Source organism: Pyxicephalus adspersus, chromosome 2, assembly GCF_032062135.1.
Source record: "Pyxicephalus adspersus chromosome 2, UCB_Pads_2.0, whole genome shotgun sequence".
NCBI lineage: Eukaryota > Metazoa > Chordata > Amphibia > Anura > Pyxicephalidae > Pyxicephalus > Pyxicephalus adspersus.
Window position 1 is genome coordinate 88,892,199 of NC_092859.1, and position 23,925 is coordinate 88,916,123.

The 23,925-nt window shown below is 35.0% G+C and overlaps 1 protein-coding gene across 2 annotated transcripts in view; it reads left to right on the forward strand.

Moving 5' to 3' along the window:
- The window catches only part of NAV3 (neuron navigator 3), a 349,645-nt gene that overhangs the window by 65,341 nt on the left and 260,379 nt on the right, over positions 1–23,925 (forward strand). For both annotated transcript variants that reach the window (XM_072401409.1, XM_072401410.1), the window contains exon 2: positions 18,684–19,081. In XM_072401409.1, coding sequence (XP_072257510.1) covers positions 19,010–19,081 — 72 coding nt within the window. In that variant the 5' untranslated portion in view covers positions 18,684–19,009. The remainder of the gene's footprint in view (positions 1–18,683; positions 19,082–23,925) is intronic.

Sequence of the window (23,925 nt, forward strand, 5' to 3'; positions counted from 1 at the left end):
TTCTTCCCAATTTAGCCATTACAGCATGACTCTTCTCAAGGTAAGATTCCTCAAGGTAACGACAAAGTACCATACTTGTTTATTATATGTTAAAAATGGTCCCTTCATCAAAAGCTTGGAGACATGGGGATAAAACAAAAGAATAACTATAATAAAAGAAACTGTAATACTAAATATGTCTACAATATATAATGTAAAATGCCTTAAAAAAATTCACGGTGAGACTACTAGGTATTATTTTAATGAAAACTGCAGATTTAAAAATATTAAATATGAAGTTTGAAATGATGATAAACTGGTAAAGTTTATATGAGGTTTTAGTATTTGAGTTTACATGTAGTTTAATCACTGTTATAAAATCAAACCTTTTCAATGTAATACTTAGTATTCCCAGTGTATAGCCACCTTTCTACTTCTCTATGCCCTTTTTTATGTCCAATCAATAATGCTATAAATACCTTTGACTTTTGCAAGCTACCCATTCTTACCTTTTCCAGATTTGCTCCCCTATGAGAAATTTTAGAAGAAACCCCTCAAAAGTAAACAAAATTAAATGTATTTAAAAACTTCTTTGCCGGGCTTGTAACATTAGCTAATGGGCTGTATCCGCCTATTTAGCCCATACATCTTGTTTTATCATAGAACCAAAATTAACATGTGCTTGCTTATCTGGCGGAAAAATGATTTTAGTCAATGCATGGATAAGTTTTCATACTGACCCTCAGGCTGGCCATCTTTGATGTTTTTATCCGACCCTTGTTTTTTTCCATTCTTCTTTGCTGTTATTTTCATTTGATGCTGCTTAGTCTCTTGATTACAAAGTCATTGAAAACAATCAATATCCAAGTAATAGGGTGGTAAACAGAGCTGAGCGAGGTATTGAGGGTAATGTTTATAGCATGTGAAAGACTATACAAGACACGCAGTGCTTGAGAGAATAAAGAGACTGAGATTTCTTGAATAATGATGGTCCGTATTGACTGTGAAGCTTAATTCATTTTTATGCTAGCTCATTCATCTTTTCTATTGGTGAAGGTCGGGCTGTGCTTTTAAAAAGTGTCCGGGTATTGAGCGCTATAGATTTGTCACTATTGAAGACAAATTCATCTAGTTAGCTCTCATTCTTTAGTAGTAGACAAAATGTTTTGTATGTTTGGTCACTCTATTTCCATTATCGCAAGTCCGCTGTAGCCCCACGATCTACAGAACAGTTCACTTGTTCAATTCCTAAAAATTAGGAAGTTAAAACTTCTGTCACTGGGGAGATTTCCCATGATAGCCTGCCCTGGAGAAACAATAGGAAGTGAGAGCTAATCTCTCTAATTAGAGAATATATACACCTATAGACCACTGTCAGCAGAACACTACACATTTTTCTATTCTATTTCATTTTTTCAACATTTCTACGGTATTTTGATGACAATGATCACTTGGACAATAATGATAGGGAATCTACTCACCATGGACATAACTGGCAGCAAAAACTTTTCAAGACTGAAAAAAGGTGTTTTGGCTTTAGATAGACATACTCAAGTATTTTTTACATTAACGTATCAAACAACTGGTCAATAAACTCAAAGCTTTGCCAAAACTGAACAATGCAAATTACTCAAATCAAGGCTGATTAGTGTGAATTATATGTTTTAGCCTGAGCAGTTCAAAAACTAATTGTGTTGTGTTGTGCTGTTTTTGCCTTTAGCTGTGCAACTAATTATACAAACTTAAGACCTTTTATGCCTTTTAGTTACAATCGATCACTGCCTACTTAATGCAAACCACATGGCCAGACTCCTCATGTAGACACATGGGCTATACTGTAATCCAGGGATGCTGGACAATGTAGTCTGACATCTGTTGTTCTTCCTACTTTGGGGTTCACATATAAATGACCCAAGGAACAGTTCAATCCAGAGATGAGAGGAAATAAACTGTAGATAAGTGGTCAAGCACATCTGATCCTGTATTCACATACTAACCTAATTGCTATCGGAATCTGCCTTTTTAGTTTTAGGTTTACCTGAGTTTAAGGATAGAAAAATCATGATTTTTTTATGCAGGTTACCTAAAACCCCCTTTACTACTGATCCGTTTAGAAAACAAAGACTGTAATCAAGTTCAGAATGTAAATGTATACCTTTATGAATCTGTCAATATTTACAAACCTACCTCCCCCCCTATGTCTAGAACACTACACTACTTTTCTTTTTTTTTGTTTCTTCTCTTGTCCTCAAAGTTCTTTATATTTTGTAGTTTTTGTAGTATCCTTATAGACAGTAGAAAGACTCTTCTTCAGAGTGGTATGAAAGCTTTGTGGACTCGTACCTTACAGGGACTAACCTGTCTTTTCTAACTGACTTCTGTGTGAGTTTCAGGGTAGCTTTGCAGAGTATTACAGGCTGTAGGTAAAGATTGATAATCAGTTAAGTGAGTCCTGAAATATGCTAAAAAGTACATAGCTTCAAGCTTTATAGACTGTATGCAATAATAATGTTAACATTTTTAAAATAAAGGTTAATAATAATAATAATAATAATAATAATCTCTCTGTTTTTACTTAAGACTGTCCTGTTCACATTTGTTTTCACTTTGTACAAGAATAATTGCCCGGTTGGCAACCATTTGAAGAAACTGTGTATGTTCCTGCAACATTCTAATAAAGCTATTGGAGGTGCATTGTGTACAGTTTTCAGTTTGCGCCTAGTATTTTATGTTACAGATCCATTCTGATTTGTATGTTTGTTTAATAAATGCTTTATGTATCATATTGTGATATTGTGCTCGTAATCCTTCTCTTGGCAACGTTTTCTTCTGCTGCATTGTCTTGAAACCTTTTCCTCTGCAGTTCCTCATAAAATGATTGGTTGGGATGCATGTTATGAATTGTCCATTTTACCAGGCCTAGGGTCAAATAACATTTTCAGCCATATAGGAGACATTCTTTGCCTATTTTCACCTCTGGTGATTTGTAGCTGGTCATAGTTGCTGTCTGTCATAGATTGCAGTGCTCATCTTGGCAGCTGCACTGTAGTGGTGTGCCATGATCATCAGCAGATATACTGAAAAACATAGGTAGCTACTGGAGCTGGTGTTTTTCATACTGAGCCTCCAATGCTGTAAAAAGTCAATTGCTCAGTGACTGAGCAACAAAATGCTTACTATTTCTGTGTCACAGATTGTTCATTGACTGTAATTCATTTTCTTAGCATAAAAAGAGGTAAGAGGAGTGACTCTGAAGCTGCTACAAATTACTTCTAAACCTTTGGCGTGACATAGGTATTTTTTTAGTGTTTTGTTTTTTCTTTATCTAGGAGCATGGGATGAAATTGCTGTCAAAGCAGAACGCCAGCCAAAAATAATAAGATAAAAATAAATAGCCTATTAAATTATAAAAAAGCAAAACCCTTAATTCATAGTTTTTACAGGTATTATTTTTTTCCTTGCTGCTGGTAATGCCCTTAGCCTGATGACCAGCATTATTTAACCCGTGTCTTCTGAGCCCAGATCGTACTGGACCCAAATCATCCTGTTACGGAAAAGTGAAAGAATAAACAGAATAGTGGAGATCATCTTTGTGCTTCCTCTTTCTATTGGCATACTCTTTGTTAGCACAACTGATTGGCTCCTTGTGCTGTTTTTTGACTGGAAGAGGCTGACGTATTGGTATGTATTTGTGCTGTATTATTAATTATAGAGGGGTATTAACTGTTTTTTTATATATCATCCTAGTTCTGAAGTATCCCTTTTATAGAATTTTTAAATGGAAAAAGTTTGTAGTATTTATTTTCTTGTACAGACAAATACTTTAATATAATATGATCTGTTGATACAGTTTGGTAAAAATAAAAAAAATAAAAAGCTTTGATCTAAAACTGATTTATAAAATATACATTACATAATGCTTTTATCACTTCAAATACCAGAAACTGTTTCTTTTCTCCTTCAATTTCATGGACCCTTTTAAGATGGGAATGAACATGGAAGGATTAGGCATTGCCTTCTCTTGCCAGGTTGGTTACCTGGTCAATTCTAGGTGAGGGAAATTTGCTCTATGCCCAACCACTGGGATTGGCACCTAGTGAGGCAGGGTTACACTGAGGAATAAATATCTGGAGATGGGATGATAAGGGGAGACCTTCTGTTATAAAGTAGTAACGGGACCCTGCAGGGCCTGATGTCCTGGGATTCAGGGCCCAGCTTAGTTGGGGCTTGGGTCACTAGTCTCTCCCATGTGAGACAGAGACCCACAAATGCTAAAAGAGTTGGGACCATCACTCTAACAGTTATTTCACTTCCAACTGATAGAATTGCAGCAACCTATTATCTGTGGATGTAGATTTACATTTGGGAATATGCCTGTCAGCTAGCCTAGAGCAGGAAGTAGGGAAGAGCCTTTTGCAGTCCTGATATCCTCCAGACCATGGGCTATCTGTCTTGGCTTCCTGCACCATAAGCCTCTCGCCAGTTAAGTTTAAAAAAAAAACAAAAACAAAAAAAAAACCTTAGACAAAAAAGAATGACTGAGCCTGTGTGTTTGGATCACACATTAGAGAACCATAGTAATCTATAACTGTGAAAAGGCAGAGACCCGCATTCAGCACCCTCCCTCCCACTTTATAAATAACACAACAATACCATTAGTTAAATGGCCCATAGGCCTTACCGCCTACTTGCACCCCAAAACACCCCCCTGTACAAAACACAGGGGCGGGTAGGTGGGCAACTTTTTCTCTCCCTATACTGCCGCTAAATGCTCCACCTCTTCTGTTTCCCCCTCTTATAACCCTTCTTTTCCCTTCTCACTATTACGTCACTTCTTATTCCGACTATCTGCCTCCCCTAAGACCACCCTTAAACCTAACCCTTTTACTGCCTGCTCCCTATCTTCTCCAGTCATGAAGGCCTTCCACTAGCCCTCATTGCGTTCCCGATCCAGGCCTTTCTTTCCCTTCTATGAGGATGGGTGCTTCACTACATTACATAAAATCAGCCCTTTTATTCTATTCAGGGGTAGACAAAGGTGAAAAGTGTGCCACGGTATGGGGCCTCAGACTCTGCTAAGCCAACGGGTCCAAGTCAGTTATGCACAGGTACCCACCGTTGGCTACGTCCCCCACTGATTTTCTATATATAGCATCACACATTTTATATTTAAATATTTCACTATTTTATACTATTTTAGGTCACAGCATTCTTTAAAATTCTCATCTACCTTACAATTTTTTTTTCCTCTTAGAAGAAGTAGCCCTGATTGCAAATGATTTTTGGAAACCAGATACAGTGCTAATTTATAATGCTAACAAGGGGCAGAAAAACATGTGAATGAATTGACCCGTTAATAATTTATTTGGAAAAGCATGTGGTGATGTTGCTGCTTTCATTGCAGAGCTCTCGGTGTGATTTCTGAGCCCTCCAGAGCAAAGGTTTAGCGTTTCTGATGGCAAGAAAAGACTGAAGTGAAATCCATGAATATATGTACATATTAACAACCAGGGTTTTGTAGGAGCAGCAGTTGACAAATAAGGAAAGCCTTTTCTGCAGCATTGCCCTGGGAGTGTGAAAACTGACAGTAGAATCCACACGTGAGGTGCACAAAAATCATTTTAACAACTGTGAATTAATATTGCTTTGCATGGTAAAAGAAAATTGCCTGTGATGTTCTGTATTGCTTATTAAAGCAGACACTGACTCAGCTATCGCTTTAATGCTACTACAACATAACATGACATTTTTAGGATGGACGATATGTCGCCACTGTTGATTTGTGCAAAGCCTAGCAGTCTCTTGGGAGCTAGCCATTCATTACACTTCTTCCTCCAGAACCATTAATTTTTCATCAGTGCAATTTGATCTACTTATTGGCAAAATAACATTTTCAATTCTGCAATTTTCAGCAAAACTTCTACACTACCACATAATGCAAATATTCTGCAAACAATACAATGTGCACATGACTGCGTTGCAGCAATCAGTAAATAAATACTTCATCGGGACGGCATATTAATAAGAATTTCACCAACATCCAAATGTAATGATCTCTTATGCATTTTTCATGTGTGTGATGAATTGAGCATAAATTGCCATAAATTAACTAATACATTTACTGCCTCTGACTCAAATGGCATGATTTTTAATAATTAATTTTAATTATCTAGGAAATCTTGAATTTTTTTAAAAAAGGACTTAGCTACTAATTTATTTTAGCTCTTTTTTTCATTTAAGCTAAAATAATTGCACAAAGAATTTGTTCTGACAGGAATGTTTAACCTTTTTGATAAGCAGACAGATGTTTTATTATTTTAATAGGCATACATGAGAGGCGTAGGAAAGGATTTCTGCTTGGTCAGCTATAGCTTTCAAGATATTCTTATATGGGCCAATTATAAACAGATAAAGCCCTTTTATACAAAATCTGCTAATTATCTTTGATACAAGGAGCACAGAATCCAGGAGTCATGTGTTCAATAAAATAAAAAAAAAACCTGAAGCTTTCTAATTTGGAAACTAAAGTATTTTAAAGGACCCATGCCCATTTCTTTGGACCTTTGTGGTGAGTTAAAGAATCTGTTATTAATAAATGGTTTGCCAGTTCAAACAAGACGTTTTTCAGGGCAGGTCTATTTTTTTTCCTCCAACCAAAAAGCTGATGTGCACATTAGTTCATACCCTCCTCCCACTGGTGGCACCATGGAACATAATAAACTGCCCTTTTTCTTTCACTAGCAGCTTTCTCTAGATGTTTCTCATAATTTGATCAATTCTTCCAATAAATTTAATGACCTTGGAAGTAGATCAATGTCAATCACGTGTTATCAGCGATGATGTCCATTTTTTGCTGTACATTTTTGCATGACAGATTTTGCTGGTTGTGCAAATACTGCACTGTAACTGTATTTCCGTAGTGCCAGACATCTGAAGTTTCAAGACAGGAGATTGACAAGAGTATCAATGGAGACTGTGTAAATAGGGTACCACTATTCCTTTCTGTGAGGGTGCAGATATCTAGTTATCCCCTTATTTAGGGGGCTTCCAGGTTTCAGAAATAAGCCCTAAACATATATCTTTTGTAAAAGATGATGTGGGGATAATTGCCCTTGTTTCTTATAATTAGGTGACAAGGCTTTCTGCCATCTAACATTGCATGGAACATCCCCTTCATGTTGACTTTGTCTGGTACAGGAAGGGGTTTGCTCAGTTGCTGTATTCCGTTTCCTGGGCATGCAGGCTTCATAACAGGTCTTGTTTGGATTTTTTGTTTTCTTGATTCTTGTTTTGGACATATTACGCAGTCCATAGTCATATTTCTAGCTGTCCCTCAAGAAACTCACAATCTAATGTCCCGACTATTGTCATATGTCTTTAATACAGTCTAAGGTCATTTTTTGGGGGAAGCCAATTACCTTAACTGCATGTTTTTAGAAAATAAGGAGCATGTGTACCAGAAAGAAAAACACTTGCCTCCAACCTCCTTAGGACAAATTATTCAAAATCCATTCTAACACAAACATTTGGGATTAACCTGTCAATTTTTGATAAAATCAAACCTAGCAAATTTGCTTATTGCTAAGATTAAAGGCAGTGTTACACAATATGCTCAATGATTCATACAACAAGGTTAATTTCAGGACTGTATTATATAGTGCATAATAGTAATTTTTAAATATAACCTAGCCATTATTACATTTTCTGTTTCTGTCTTTGCAGTATAACATTTATTACGATTTATGTTGATGTAGCTTACAGACCTGAAGTTGACCTCCAAACCCATATAAAACAATGAAATCCTGTTTAACCAAATAGCTGTATTTACAATGAAATCAGTTGGAAGTCATCATATGAACAGCAGATTTCACACTAGAAGTGAGAGGATCAGCACACCTAACCAACTCACACCTAACTTTTTGTTAGTTTGACCCTGCAGAGATCTAGGTGATGGCCACCTTATTGTGTATCATTGTGTCTTCACTGTCTGGGGCAGTTTGGTAATGAATCTGTATTGCTTACCTGCAGCACAGAAAGTGAGGTCACCTGCCTAGCATTGGTGCCTAGATAAAAGAACTGGTAAAACCATGTCACAAGTTGTTTGTCAGGAAAGCAGTCTATGGATAAATGTTCAAACCTGAAGCCTCTAAAGCGCACATTATATTGTTTTGGAGTTATGGAGCAAATGACTAAAGAGGAAAATATGAGTGGTTTTATTCATATACAAAGCTTTATTTTCATATTAGTTTAAATAAACAGTTGCTTTTGTCATCCTTTAACAAAAAAGATGTTTTAAATAATCTGGTTTGTCCTGGAACAAAAAACGATATTTCCAGAAACAGAAATGTGGCTTTATTCCATTCAGGATATAATATAAGCACACCTTTGGCAAAAAAGGGAGGCTTCATTCATGTTGTATTCTAGTGCTGAAGTTAAATCTATCTATCTATCTATCTATCTATACAATGCTATATATGTATTTAATGTACTTATTTAAAATATTAGAGAAGTTTAGCTGGGCAGACCTTTCAGCATGGGCAGTACAGAAAATTTAGCCTTCTGCAATAAACAAGCCAGAAAACACTTACCCCTTGACTCAGCCACATAATATGTGACTAACATTGGTTTTAACATGCTTCGTTCTTGATGTAAATTATTTGCATTGCTTTTGCCAGTAATACCATAAAGATATCATGATAATATGACTACTGAATTATTGTGTAAAATATTACAAAGGTGTAGTGCAGGAGACTGTGCAGAATTTGTAGGTATTTTATTTCCATTTATTTCTAAAAGAATGAAAAATTGATTATTGTTACAGTTTCATTCAGTAGAATTATTAGGTGTACCCTATTAGTTTATGTTAATGAAAAAAACATGTAGGGTATTATCTTGTATACATTTATCTAAGTCCCTTGCTCCTTAAACTGACATTAATCCTACAGTTAGGAAGCAGAACTAATAAGGAGGAGTAACCATGTGTAAGACGTGTAGTTAATCTGAACAGACAACCACTTATTTCAGCCATCATAGTGTGAAAAACATTAAAAAAATCCAGTAATATTAGTAAATTAAACCCTCAGATATAGTTTTAATATTACAGATGACTGAAAAATTAAACCGCAAAAAACCCCAATCAAACACCTGTCTCTATCATGAAAGAGCTTTGGGAAGTGTAAGGTAAGCAAGAAATTCACTGTGCACTGTAATAAAAGTTTGAAAACATTTGCGGATAACTATACTTTCATACAGTTTATTAAGTATAACTCTCTCCAGCATTCCCCTTTTCAGAATCCTACATTACTCCTGCATACTCCTTGTAGAGCTTCATCGTGCAGCCTGCTGGGAAGCTCACAACCTCCATAGGATGTCTTCTGGTTGGAAGTACAAGTAATAAAAACCTTATAACTCGCCCTCCCCAACACTATCTTAAAAAAAATTGTTATTACGGTCTTTGCCTTGTGGAAGAAATTTAACTTCTAGTCACTGTGACCACGTGGCAAATGAAGGAAGATCTCTCTAATGCCTACATAAACGGCAATAATTTTGTTCTAAAGTAACCAATTAACCTAAGTTGGGCTTTAAGTAAAGCTGATATATAAACGAATTGGTCATTGGAAACTGCAACAATAATTGATAGCATTACCTGATACCTGATATTTTATTGTACAGATTAATTGGTACACCTATTTACCAACAATTAAAAATGAAATTGTACCTATACTAACCAAAACCTAAGAACTGTTAGGAGAGTTAAGAAAATATTGATGCAATTTACACATTTAGGCTCATTTAGACATGTACACACGTCAGATGATTCGCGGGCGAGACAAGCCACAGTGCTCGCCTTGGCCAAGAATCTGACGTGCGTACTGAGGCCATCTGATGTTGTTCATAGATCTGTGCAGCGTGGATCCATGAACGAAACAAGGCGAACGACCACAATGGAAGTGAAGGGAGGAGATTGCAGTGGGGTACCGCTCACATGATCCCACGTCCCTTCTCTAAACCGTACGGCGCTGTGTGTACAACACTCGTCCATTCATCTTTGTTCGTTTGTTCAGTCATTTGTTGTTGGAAACGATCGTGAAATACAAAAATCTAGTGCGTGTACGTAGCCCAACTTTCTTGTGTTTGGGTTAGATAACAAGAACAAAACTAGCAATTTTCCTGTATCCTTTAAGCTCCCTAGCAGTATTTCTGAGTGGGGCTCAGGGTTATTTTTCAGTACCAGAAGCCCCGAGCCACACTCAGGGTGGAATTGCAAAAGGACTTAACTGGTCCCAACGTGCCCGCTTCATCCTCCAGCGAGGATGTGTATTTATAACTTTTCTACCCTGTTTTAACTTGATAGATCTTCTTGCATCTGCTTAGTTAGCCTTTCCAATATGTTGCTACATCAGTTGGCCTGTTGTATCTATTTAGAACTTGGTCAGGATCCTAATAACAGTTGTGTGCCATGACTTAATGACTGCATTCTTCCGTAAGCCTTATTGACACCTATCTTTGATGTTGTCTTCAGCAATAAGTGGCACAAGAACCACCTCTACTGCAAGACTTTTTTTTTCTTAGGGATATTTTCAACATATACGTGAAAAGCCATGTTGAACAGTTGCTAACCCTTTACACTCCTCTACTGTAAATTGACCAGTCATGCACTTCCTATTCATGTAATCCTTGATTGTATTCTTTTACAACCCTTAATATATACATTTTTCAAAAGAAAAAAATAAAACTCTCTCTACTTTATTAAAAATGACTGTTGGAGAGCAGAACTTTAAATCTGGTTCCTATGATCTCATTGAAACTTGGACCAGACTGTTTTTTCCTTACATTATGTAAACCTATAAACCCTTGTTGGTTTGTTAGCATGGAGAGTTCATGTGTGCAAAAAATTTACCAAGTGCCTGGAATAATTGTCTTATTTAGACCAAAATCGCTGCAGTTGTTATAATTAATAGTCCACACCAATGGATTTTGGTGCCAGGAAAAAAACTTTAGAATCAAGTTTTAATAACCAACAAAGTAAGTGTGTTTATCTATAAGTTAATCAGTTGTTAGCATTTATGTTACATTTAGGACTAGGTGCTAAGTGGCTATGTCTCTGATTAGCATTTTAGGGGTTAAGTGTTGGGTTACATTTTAGAGTTTGTATGAGGACCCTCCACATTGGAAAAAACAAGCTTCATACCCAGAACTACCTAATAGCTCAGGAGACCAGTGAATCCTTTGTTTAATTTTATTTGCAACTGCGTTATCAAAGATTGATGATAATGGGTAGGATATGAATGAGTTTTCCTAAAGTCAAGGGCAATCTGAGACACTAGGGAATGCATTCCTTCTAGTAATTTGCACCTTCTGTTCAGATTTGTTTATTTTAATCACTCTTTTCAAATTTCACGCTGAGTTTCAGAACACCTGTCTTCTCTGTCCTATCTGCAACTGATTTTTCCTCACTGCTTTATTCTGAGTGGCGGTGTCTTTGTGAAATGTGACCTTTGTCTGATAAGCCTATACATTTTTCGACTGTATGAATGACAGAGTATTATACAGAGTCATGCTGCAACAATATTAACCTGCAAACTCTTGGCAGAGATCTACACCTATATCATCTTTTCATCATCACTTAAAAGGGTCTCTGTCATATGTTGCCAAATGCCAGCTTATGAAAGAGAAATCTGCAGCAGCACTTCTGGCATAAGGCATTTTCCATGAATGTAATATTCCATGTTATTTAGAACCGAAATGGCAAAAAAAGAAATTTTCATTTAAGTAACATTTAAGGAGAAACACCTGTCTGTAACTACAAAAAAATCATGTCTTGTCCTTCCATGCATTCCTATCTTCTTGTTGCATCTGCACCATCATTTTCAGTACAAGCATAGCATAATTTCCTATGCTCCCCTTTTGTGTTGATTCCTGCAGTGACCCCCACCAAAATTCTATATTTAGTGTCCCACACCAAAATTCTATATTTAGTGTCCCACAATGATCTATATACTACAGTCCTCGACAGGACCACACAGAAAAAAAACACTGAATTGTGACCAGCAGGTTAGGGACCTATCTATCCTGGAATACACTACTTCTGATTTTCCTACCTTCCATAGCATCAGCAATTAGGAAGAACGGTGAGGGACGAGTGACCTCTTTCTACATTTTTAAAAGTATAATTTTTTTAGCCTATAGTTGGGTTCCTTAATAGTATCATATATGTTATGTAAACATCCCAAAGCACTGCTTTAATGTTTCCTTAACATTTTTGTACCAGCCCTCATGCTCCGCTAAGGCCCTCATGTTCGGCCACTGGAACCAGCTGTCAACAGGCAACAGACAATAAACAGATGAAGTTCCAGTCTAGAAATAAGGGTGAATCAATCTTTTCATAGCAAAAATAGAAAATCCAATTTTGGGACTTTAAAGGCCAAAATTTCTCATATAAAATTCATAAAATCTTTTATTCAGGTACAAAATAACAATAATAGTACTTACATAAAAACACACTACAGTGAATTTCTCCTGCATGGACACTAAGATGTACCTACTGTCGACGTGTTTCGCGGAAACTCTATCTGCTTCTTCAGGATAGGCAGGGAGATCTGTGGTGTTAACACATGATCATATCGTAAATATTTACAGTTATATCAATTTCCATTATGACATGGCAAAAGGGGTCATCATGGAGGGTAGACATATTTCTCCTCATTTAACTGTGATTTTATATAAATTAACCAGCAACTGGTCTGTGGGGATTCCAGACCTGGGTTTTGCATGTCACTAAGAAGTGTTCTGATCCAGGCCAAAGTTGGGTTTTGTCTGGCCATTAATTACTGCACAGCTGTGAGCAGCAGGTAAAAAGGAAAGGAACAGGGAAGCTGCCTGTGAGAGCCATTGTTGTACTACATGCAAGTAAAGGTTTCTGGAACGTTTGTGTTGAGTTGGCTGGGTTAGCCACCAACTGGGAGAGGAATCTGCCTGCTGTTTAGTTAGTGCCTGACTGGCTAGGATTTATTTCGTTTTATCTTATGCAACCTTTTTAATAACACTGACTGCTGGTCAGTTCCAACCTTTTCTATTGTCTCCAGTGTGCTTTATACACTTCTCCAGCAGTGTGAGAGTAACTTTTACCCCAGAAAAGGTGATCCCACAAGGGTGGTATACCACATCATCATAAAAAACACAATAACAAAGTTATATATAACTCACATAATTAATTATAGGATGCTCATAATGGTCCATACATCCCTTTTTGTTACAATGATGGACATATTCTATATTCATGATTGATTTTAAAAAGTGATTTATTACGTCCCCCCCCCCCCCTTTTTCCCTCTGTTTACCCCTCCTTTCACCACCTCCCTACACACCCCCCCCCTTTTTCCCTCTGTTTTCACTTATCAAAATCAATCATGAATATATAAAGGATTTTCTTGGATTGGCCCTTGTCTCTGTAATGACTTAACCTAAGGAACCTAAGGATGTGGCCTTGAAGATATAATATATAAAGAGAAACTCTAACACTTTCTATACTTTGTGAATCTTTTCCTTAATTGGTTAAAACAATAGAACCTCAGTGAAAATTGGTGAAAATCTTAAGATTTTTGCACATGTGCAATAATAGCCGTTGGAAAGGATCTTTCATGATCCTTTCCAACAACTATCACTGCACAATGCATGAACGAGTGCTGTACATACAGCACCGTTCTGCTCTATGCATAAGACAGTGTCTTATCATCGGGGAAACAGGGTACTATTTTATATAATATTATATCATGTATATATGATATCTTTCTGCAATGTAGCAATGCCTCACATATACTGTTAGATGGCAAGGAAACTAATGTGACCTTTGTGACTGTGATTTTATATTAAAGCCTCAGCATGCAACTGCCAGGGTGCGACATCATCTAAAATATACCTTTGAGAAAACGCTGAACTCTACCACAAACATAGCTTTAGTTTATAAACTAGACAGATATTACCTGAAGTATGTTTTTAGTATGTACAGCATGACTAATTAAAAATATATTTTTGGCGAAAACAGAAAAAAATGCAAAGAAAAAAGCATATACAAATGAATTCAAAGAAGTCTTGTAAGACCATTACACTGAAAGAGAGCCTGGTCTAAAAGGATATTTTATTGCAAACTTAGAGGCATCACTAAATGAAAAATGGGGCTGGTTCATAATTACTAAATAACCTAAGTAATATAAGTAGTTATACCCTTGGCTTGACATAGGAAGAGGTTTGACTGATCTAAACTAAGAAAAAGCCATATTGGCCCTGTACAAGAGTGGCTGGATAGATAACAGGATTTTTTGCATATGAAGTAAGTCAAAAATTGTTTACATTTTTTAATGCTGTATTTTTTAATGTGTTCCTGTTTATAATGATTACATACAGTGAGAAAGGAAAGCACCAATTCAACCACAGAATATAAACAATGCTTGTTTGCGTTGGATCTTGGAATTGAGGCTGTGTTTTTGTGCATTTGCGCTGACTTTGGCAAGGTTCTGTACTGATGATTTTGGCATCTAACAATGGATTCAAAAGAGTTCAATTATTTTTTTTCTATTTGGGAGGTTAATATTTAACCATAGGTCATTAAATATGCACACATGATGCATACGGGCAATAGAATAGTCTATTAGTTGTCTGTTTTTGCCATTCAGGCGTTTAAAGTGTGCTATAGACTGTTAGATTATTATAGATTATTTGTGAATGTATGTCTCATATTTACATTTTACGTGTTATATGCTTTAGGCTAGCTAAGGGTCAATGTTGGAAAAGTGTAGTTTTTTATTTTTTAGGATCTTCAGGGTAAAATGAACTGATTTATGTAAATTTTAGAAATGTTGTGTATATGTAGCACTACCCTTGCCGGAGCTTCCGATTGCTTGGACTTCTCTTTTCGTACCAACAACACCAATAATAAAAAAACACAGAACTTTATTAAAAAGCAGTATATTCAGGTCCGGGAGAACATTGAATAAGTAGGTGGTTCACAGGAAGAACGTTAAAAACTTTCACAAGAAAATACACAAGGTATACAACTGGGTGTTTGTATTGTTATCTCTGCCTGTATAAGCCTGGTCTACATTGCACTAGGCAGGTAGCAGAGAAGCACCGCTGCAAAAAATAGAAAAAACAAAAGAAGGTTCTGATTAAATGAAAATAATTAGCAAGTACATAGTAGGACCAACTATGTATTTCACTGAAACTGTTCAAGGAATACCCTTTGGTAACATTTGTCCAAAATAATGGAAACGGGAAGTTGCAGATACTCAGATACTCTGGCTAGTCTCTGCTGGCTGTTGCAGGTCATATTGCAGAAGGCCCTTTATTGGGGTTCAAGGAGGGATAAGCCACAATGCTTCTGGTTTTCTACTGACCGTTAATCTATTTGTGACAGAGAGCCATCAAAATTGACAGTGTATTGCTATGTGTATAGAAAACTAAGAAATATATTTAATGATAATTATAATTTTGTACAATTATGTGTAAATCTTTAAATTTTATAGCACGCTGCTTGCATATTATGCCATGATACGCTGTGTTCGCCACTATTACCATAAACCATTTTGTTTCTTTCAATTTACCATGCTTTGTGTTGTGTACTTTTTTGATGTATGATTGTTGTGTGCTTATGATTAAAGAAAAATGTATTTATTTATTTTTTGTAAATGTATTTGCTATTGATTTACATATTCATAAGTCTCTTAATTGTGTCTGTGAAATTGTGATTAACATGTATATGATAGGTATACATTTCAAGACTACACATTTTTATGTAAGTAATGTGTAATAAATATAATTTTCCCACCTGTGCTGCAGTAATGCAATACCATGGAAACATGTTCCTTAAATATCTTCATGTTGTTGTGGGATGTGATATGCTAGTTCAGCTCTACATTTGTTTAAATTAATCATGCTAATTAAAAAAAAAAAATCTGCTTCACATTTTGAAATTTGCAGCATGAAAGCCAAAGGGAATACAATCTGTATACAATGCAATGAAGATGAAGTGTGTTTATCAGAGATCTCATTTACAGTTATAGACAGAAACTTGAGATTGCATGTGCGCATAAAACAATGGCACTGCATGTTCAAATATTCTAGTACTTTCCATAAACTAACATTCTCTCATTTACAACCCAGTGACCATTTTTAATTCCTGAAAGAAAATGATTGGTTATGTAGTGAATCAATTTTCTTTTGTATTTATTAAAAGGAAGGGACCTAGATATATTTGAAAGGCTACATAAGACAATATAAAAATAAATATTAAGAATTTAAATTTATGGGCTTCTTTTTAACTATCAGGTAGATATTTAGACCTATTTACTGTGGACTAATTTAATGTACAGCTTATCACTTTTTGTAAAAAGCCCTTAAAGAATTAAAACACGTAATGGGCCTGGAGAAGATACACTTTCATCAGTGAACCTGGGTTATCCAGCAAACCTGGAATGGATCTGGTCCAGGATTAAAAACATTTTCTAACAAATAACAAATGGCTTTTAAGAAATCTATTCCAGGTCTGCTGGATCACCCAAGTTCATTGATGAAAGTGTATCTTCCCCAGCCTTGGAAAGTGTTAATAAAGCAGGCCCCATGTCAGAGCATAGATGTGTTTCTTAGGTTGTGGTTAGGTGGAGTAGAGCTTGACCGTTGGGTGTGTTCTTATGATGTATATATTCTTATAGTCAGCTCTCTAGTCTAGCGGAGCCTTAGTTAGGTTCACTGGTGCCCTTAATAGAAAGGTCAACTTAATAAAGAGGACCTGTTTATTTTTAATACATTAATTTGAAAACCTGTATTAACAAGATTGGCAAGTAAATAAACATGAAACATATTTGTGTTGTGTGCTGGCTTTTTCTAAAGGTGCAAAAAAAAAAAAAAATCAGATTTTTAGGCACAAGGTATATTTGATGGTTTGCTTTCAAATTAATTTTGTATGTTTAATTCCTGAGCAGGTAATATAAGTGGTTCTTATTAGGACAACTTATTAGTTGTGGTATTAGTTCCTGAAAGACTCACCTAGTTTTTTACCTTCATCTAAGTAACCTAACCCATTTCATTTTTCTCTTTGCCTTGCTGTAAAAGTAAATCCCAAATTTGGGACCTAATTACTCCCCATCTGTGATAAAAATATGCTTGTGTTCATTGTATCTATTATCTACTGGGAGATTCATCTATGGTGTGGAGTCTCCAGAATGGTGGAACAGGAGTTGATGTTAAAATGGGTTGGGGTTGGGCTGCAAGCAGTATTGATATCCTTCCTGAGCTGAGTGTTAAGGTGGCTGGGAGCAAAAATATCCATGTGGAGTTGAGGGCCTTCGAGGAACGGCAACCAAAAAGGTGTTAATGGCACTGTTTTTGTGCATTATAGAAGGAGATTGTTATTATTTAAGTTATTATATGGTTAATATATGTTGCATGGAATGTTTTTTAGGATGTTATTTGATAAGCGTTTAACATTTTGATAAGAATTTGTTAATAAAAAACCTGTGGGCCATTTAACCACAGAAGGAGTGTTGTGTTTTTATGTTATTTGGTGTTTATGGGGTTAATGAGGAAGTCTGCGGTTCTCTGGCATCCTGCAGTCATGAAGATCAGTCAGAGACAAAGATATAAAATAACCAGCATCTACTGGGGTATCTTTAGAAAACTCATAATGCAGTATCTTGAGGGCATTCTATATTAAATGCTTTATTTTTAAACTAAAAATGTAAAATAAACAGTAAAATTGATTTAAAAACTTGAAAAAAAAAATGTAATATAAAATGAAACTAATAGTCTGTGTGTTCAGATACATTCTTTTTTTTTTTTTATTTATTACTAATATAGGTCTCGGCAGCATGTCATTTTATTGTTGTCAGATGATATATAAGTATGTAAACTGGAGTTAAGCGCTTTGCTTTGTAAAAGCCCTGACTACATGTTCTTGCTTTATTATTCTGATTTTGTCCCCCATGATGTTTAGCGAGTATAATTTTTGTACAGGGTGAATTAGGATGTTCATTCAATTATAGTTATAGTTGTTTCTTGTAAACCACTTTTTTGTCAGGTAATTGAATTAGGCTGCTCCCACAATAGGCTGGTCTAAGCCAAAACATTGCTCATTGGAAAAGCAATCCATTTTTTAAACCGAGATGGGTAATTATAACTTTTTTTTCCAAATAACACAACTTTAATAATGTTACTTTCATTATACACGAATGATGGGGTTAGAAAAAAGGATACAGGTGGTGGTTTAGTTAGGAAGCCTTACAGCTTAAAATAATTTATTTCTCTATGCATTCATAAAAAAAATATTTTTTTAATAAATGAAGAATTTTGGAGATAATGGTTTGTGCAAGGTTTTTTACTGCTTTAGGAAATCCATTTTCTAATAAACTGGAGGAGAATTTTAGCTCATTAAGTCGCCCCATATTCTCCAGATCCTCTGCGTGGAAATATAAAGGTTTTTTTTAAGCTTGGTATGCATTTATCAAGATTGCAATACATATTTCATATTTTTTAAACAGCTTGTGTAGTTGGAGTTGACTCTGCCAGATGATTAGATGTCTAAAGATATAAACAGAAAAAATTGCATTTTTAAAGTATCACTACTGTCCTTTTTCTGTGGATTGATTGGATACAGTACAATATATGTTGGGAGTTTAGACATAGCACTAAATTTCTGTGTTTTATCTTGACAGGTTTATAGATGAAATGTAAATCTTCTCCAAAATGGAAGGGAGCGAAGAATGTAGAAGATAGCAACTGGAGTTCAGGATCTAAATGGATACCGGTCTCATTCAGAGTCTGTGTTTTAGACCGATATGCTGATACTGAAGGCTTCAAGACCGAGTTGCAAGGTTAATTTCCTGGATTTGATTAATGTACTTGTTAATTATTTCCTGGACACAATAATGTTCAGCACAGTATTGTGATGGAAGAAAACCCACATCTGTGTGGTTGTTACTCCCAAATTGTGGATTAGTTTGCTGAGCAGTCTTCACTTCAAAGGGCAGAAGTAGATGTGATGGATTTATCTTCAGAAATGAGCAAACATGGGAAGAATCCAATTAGTCATAAACTTGAAGATCAGAAAAAGGTAAGCCCATATATAACAGATAACTTGTGCAACCCATGGCAAAACCAGGGGTTCACTATACCTTTCACTAATCCTAAAGTTGGATTTTATTAAGCCACTGCTATGCTTTTGATTAGAGATACATTGAAAGATGGTGTTAAAGTGTAGAATCTTGTGGATCTAAGGACTTTGTTGAAGGTCAAAAGTCTATACAATATTGTTTTTTTTTAATTTCTAAGGCAGAGGCATGGTTTTTTTCTTTTTTTGTAAAAAGTACCTTTTTGCCTTGTTGGGATCCTAAAAAAACAGATATACAATTCAGATATTGGATTGCTTTGTAATTCTTAGTATAACATACTTGCGTGTCGTGTCTTTTATTCATGATGAAAGTGTATACTTTGTGGATGAGGAACAAAAAGTTCACCAGCCCAGCAAACCTTAGCTCATGTCCCTCAGGAAAGCGAAAAAAAAAATCTTAAACCTGCGTAGCTGTTTGAAGTTGATGCAGGCTTAATGGGATAGCAAACCTTTTTATAAATCAAGCCACCACTATACAGACTTTTAAAGATCCTTTTTTTAAGTTTAGATGAATATACTTGAGAAGCTTAAGGTTAAATAAGGACTAGTCTCTTGTACAATAATATGGTTGCTTTGTTCAGCACAATACAGCATGCATTAGTAATCAGCTATTCATAATCACTATGGAGAAAATATTCCCATTTGCATACTCCATTTAATAATTAATAACACTTTAATAGAAAGGGACAATGTAATACAGTTAGAATACATTTAAGTATTTCACTATCTTTTGAAAAGGTGTATAGTTATTAGCAATTATGTTGTTATTATATATAGCCTATAAATAATATATATAGCCTATATATCTGTAAAAAAAACTGTACTATACTATAAATTTTACTATAAATTTATATGCTTTTTATTTCTCTACCAAGTAGAATTTACATTTGTATTTCTATATTGCGTGTGTGTGTGTGTGTATATATATATATATATATATATATATATATATATATATATATATATATATATAATAATAATAATAAATAACTAATAAAATAAACATTAGGCTGTATGAGGAAGAAAGGATGTTGCAACAAAACTGACATATTTATAAATAACTTGTCAGGGCATGCTGTCTCTTTAATATGGATCTTTTTAGTTTAAAAGAAATTTTGTATAAATTGATAGTTGTCTCTATTCTATTTCTTTCTGATGACATTATTACGGTCTATGATGCACCTGGCATTTATGGACAAAAATCATAGGGATTTCAAGCTAGAGATAGTCATATCATACTTTAATCTTCAGCAAGATTATGGCTGTCACTTGTAAAGCTCCTATATCTTCTTCCACAACTATGATGTACTTCAAACCATTATTGAAAAACCGTATTTTCTTTTCTTAACCTTACCTTCTATTTACTAAAATATTTTAGGGGTTGTGTTTTTATAAACTCAGATTTTGTCTGGCACTTGTGAAACCACAAAATTGTTTTAGATTCAATTTGTGACCCCAACCCAATAGTTGGTTACCTAGTTGCTAAAATATGTTTACAACAGTGAAAGATTGTAAGGTTTGTGTTGAGGGCCTCACAGAATAATTTACATTTAGCCTGTTTTCAGATTGCTGGCAGCATTATCTAAATTCTTACACAGGTAACAAACCATGTTTCCCAAAAACTTACAGTAGAAGTTTCTTAGTTAAGTGTCAGTGTGGTGAAGGCAATATTCTTTGGGTATCTTCCCAGAGGGAAAAAGGAAATGAGTCTGCCTGTATTATGGGGCAGTTATATCCATAGACAAAAAAGAATTCTACCAATATCAATGCTTAATGGAAGCTCAGGGGGTCCCCTACTATACAGTAAATTTTATTAGTTATTTATATTAAATTATAATAGTAGCTTATTGAGACAGTGGCTCATCTTTTTGGAATGTCTTTTGAGGAAGTTATATGGGAATCATGAAAGACTCTGCAAATGTCCCTATTTTTTAATGTAATAGCTTGGGTGGAATTAATTGAAATTTAAAGTTATATATTTCAAAACCTCATGGATCTTACCCAGTTTCCAATGCCATCGGCTTTGCTTGGTCATATGTTTTACCATAGTGGAAACACCTATCAACAAATAAAACCACCTTTTAAAGGCAGGAGACATAAGAATATTTGTCTCATAATCTTTTCCTGGGGAAGCATATTTAGTGAAGCGCTTTGAAAGGTTTGTGAGACAGTCATGTGCGTTCTATATGTCCTATTGTGTTGATATATGTATATTTTAATGTATAAATAAATTATGCTTTTAATTGTGCTGTCCCTTTAAACGCCTTCATCTTATATACTAAATCATACTGACCGTGGTCTTGCACCATTGGAAGCTCTTTTAAACAAACACCTTAAATAAAACCCTGCATTAATTTGCTGGTTTTATATTTAGTATAGATTTTCGAAAGCCTTTATGAGTTTCAATTGGGTTTTAGTAGTACTGTTAAAATAACCTTTTTTTTAATTCTGTGGCAGACAAGATGATAATAACATTTGTAATGGCATTTATGATGTTATTTCTGTGAAACCTATACATGCAGTATTAGTGATGATTTGGGCAACTGTACAGTCGAACTTCTTTGCTTTTAGGCTACTTTTTTTTAAAAGTTCTATATATGGTTTCCCTCTTTTTTTATTTAGTGCCCTCTTATTGTCTTGCATCTTTTGTATCCTCAGAATGCTTTGTTTTTTAGAGTACTGTTAGTAAATCAGGATCACATTACTTTGTTGCAAAACATGTTACTTTTGTTCTGTGTTTTCTCTCCATATGTACATCCTATACACTGCCTATTTAAGCTATCTGTAAATGTTTGTACTCTTAGCAGCAGCTGAACCTCATAGCTGTACTGCAGTGAAGAAGGCAGAATGTGCCACTGTAGTATAAATTGACATGGTTGCTTGTTGTTTTAATTGGGATTACACTGGAATGAGTGATAGTGATGCCACAAAACTAAGTGTTGTAACCCTAGGAGGAAACTTAAAAGGGCATGGCCAACAATATGCTGAACAAAGTCTAACTTTTCACATCCTCAATATTAGCTTCCCAATGACTAAGAGTTTATATTTTTCTACAAGCAGGTACATTAAAATTTAAATGCTTAGGTCACCTTTAAGTACAAGTTTACGCTTATAAAGAAGTGAAGTATGAGTATATGCAACCTTGATAATACCTGATTTGTTTGGACTAGTTTATTACAAACTCATTTCTACCCTAACTCACTGTGCATCAAAGCATATTTAAACATTAAGGGTATATTATCACTCTGAATAAGATTGAAAACAGCATTTGTCCACTGTCTTGCAGGGTGAAACACAAAGCCTTGCTGTCATTTCCAGCATTTGCTGCTCAACACAGTTGACAACTATAATGATTTAGTTGACTCTGAAATAAAAGTCTGGCTAGGAACTAAAAAAGGTCAGGCTAAGGCAAAGTGAATAAATTTCAACAATAAAGTGTTCAGGTGTAAGAATTGCACCATTAAAATGTTTTAGAACCTAATGTTTTGTTTGTAAATATGCTGAAGCATGCACATTTCTCTTCAGAAAAATTAGTGCTGTAAGAGAGAGGCACATTTATTAACATTATTTATTTTGCATGCTTACAAAACATGCTGGGCTTTCTTTAAAAAAAAAAAAAAAAAAAAAGCCTAGCACTTTATGCATGTTATCTATGAGCTGTGGAAAACAGAAGAGCCAATATGACTGTACTAAGGAGAGCCGGGAGACTGCACCTTCTCTGTTTAGTCTGCAGTCCGTAATCTAATCTGCCCTATTCTTCTAGGCTATTTTCTAGCAACTGTTGAATAAAACTTAAGAAAGCTCCTGATATTGCTTGAGTTTACCACCTCCTGACTGCAAAAGCCAAGTATGAGACATTTATATGCATTATTTCATATTTACCTGTTTTGTGCTTTCATTTTGATGTACTTATACTGTTGACTTTATATGTTTATGTAAGCAGAAATAAGGAAGCTTTCAAAAGAAGAAAATTGCAGCAAGGAACCTTTTAAAAATACAGAAGCACACACAAGGCTGCTGCATTACATGAATGGGAAAACATTGAGAATAGAACTAGAGAACAAAAAACAACCTAATATAATATGTTGTTTAAAAAAAAAAAATGTCTTTATTATTACATTTATCAATAACACTACTTTAGGTTCATGGAAACAATGCAGGTTTGACACAAACCCACCACAGGGTCGGACCCAAACCTCATACTCAGTAGGGATAAAAAGATTAGAACATTAATTGTTTAGGAGCCTAGGAGTTTTCATTTAATCATACAAGTCTAAAGATAACAATGTGTTTCAAGGACTTTAGGTTTTTGTTGAGGTCTGTGGTCAAGGAGGTATCTCCTCATTCTTTTTGGTCATCAGGGCAAGAAATAAGACAATATCCCTATTGGGATCATAGATGGCAATAAAAAACAGCCAGAGGTTACTTTTCTTTCCAACTCTTATGTTGAATTTGTTGTGAACCAAGTAGAGAGAATTTCTCTTTTTTTTTTTTTCTTTTTTTTTTTCTAAAAACAATGGTTAGACAAGGAAATTATTTTCCATGATAGGGACACTGTTAACAGTACCAAAAGATGTTCTAACTCTAAAAGATTTAAACTTAAAAAAAAAAGTCCTTTGCTATTCAATAAAAAGAAGTGTTAGCAGGGGTTACAATGTAAGCGTCATTATGTAATGGAAAAAGGAAAACATTTATTTATATTATAAAAGGCAAATCATAAGTAGGAGATCCAAACAAAAGTTAGAAATGTCAAGTAATTATTTTTTGATGAAACATGCTTAATTTTA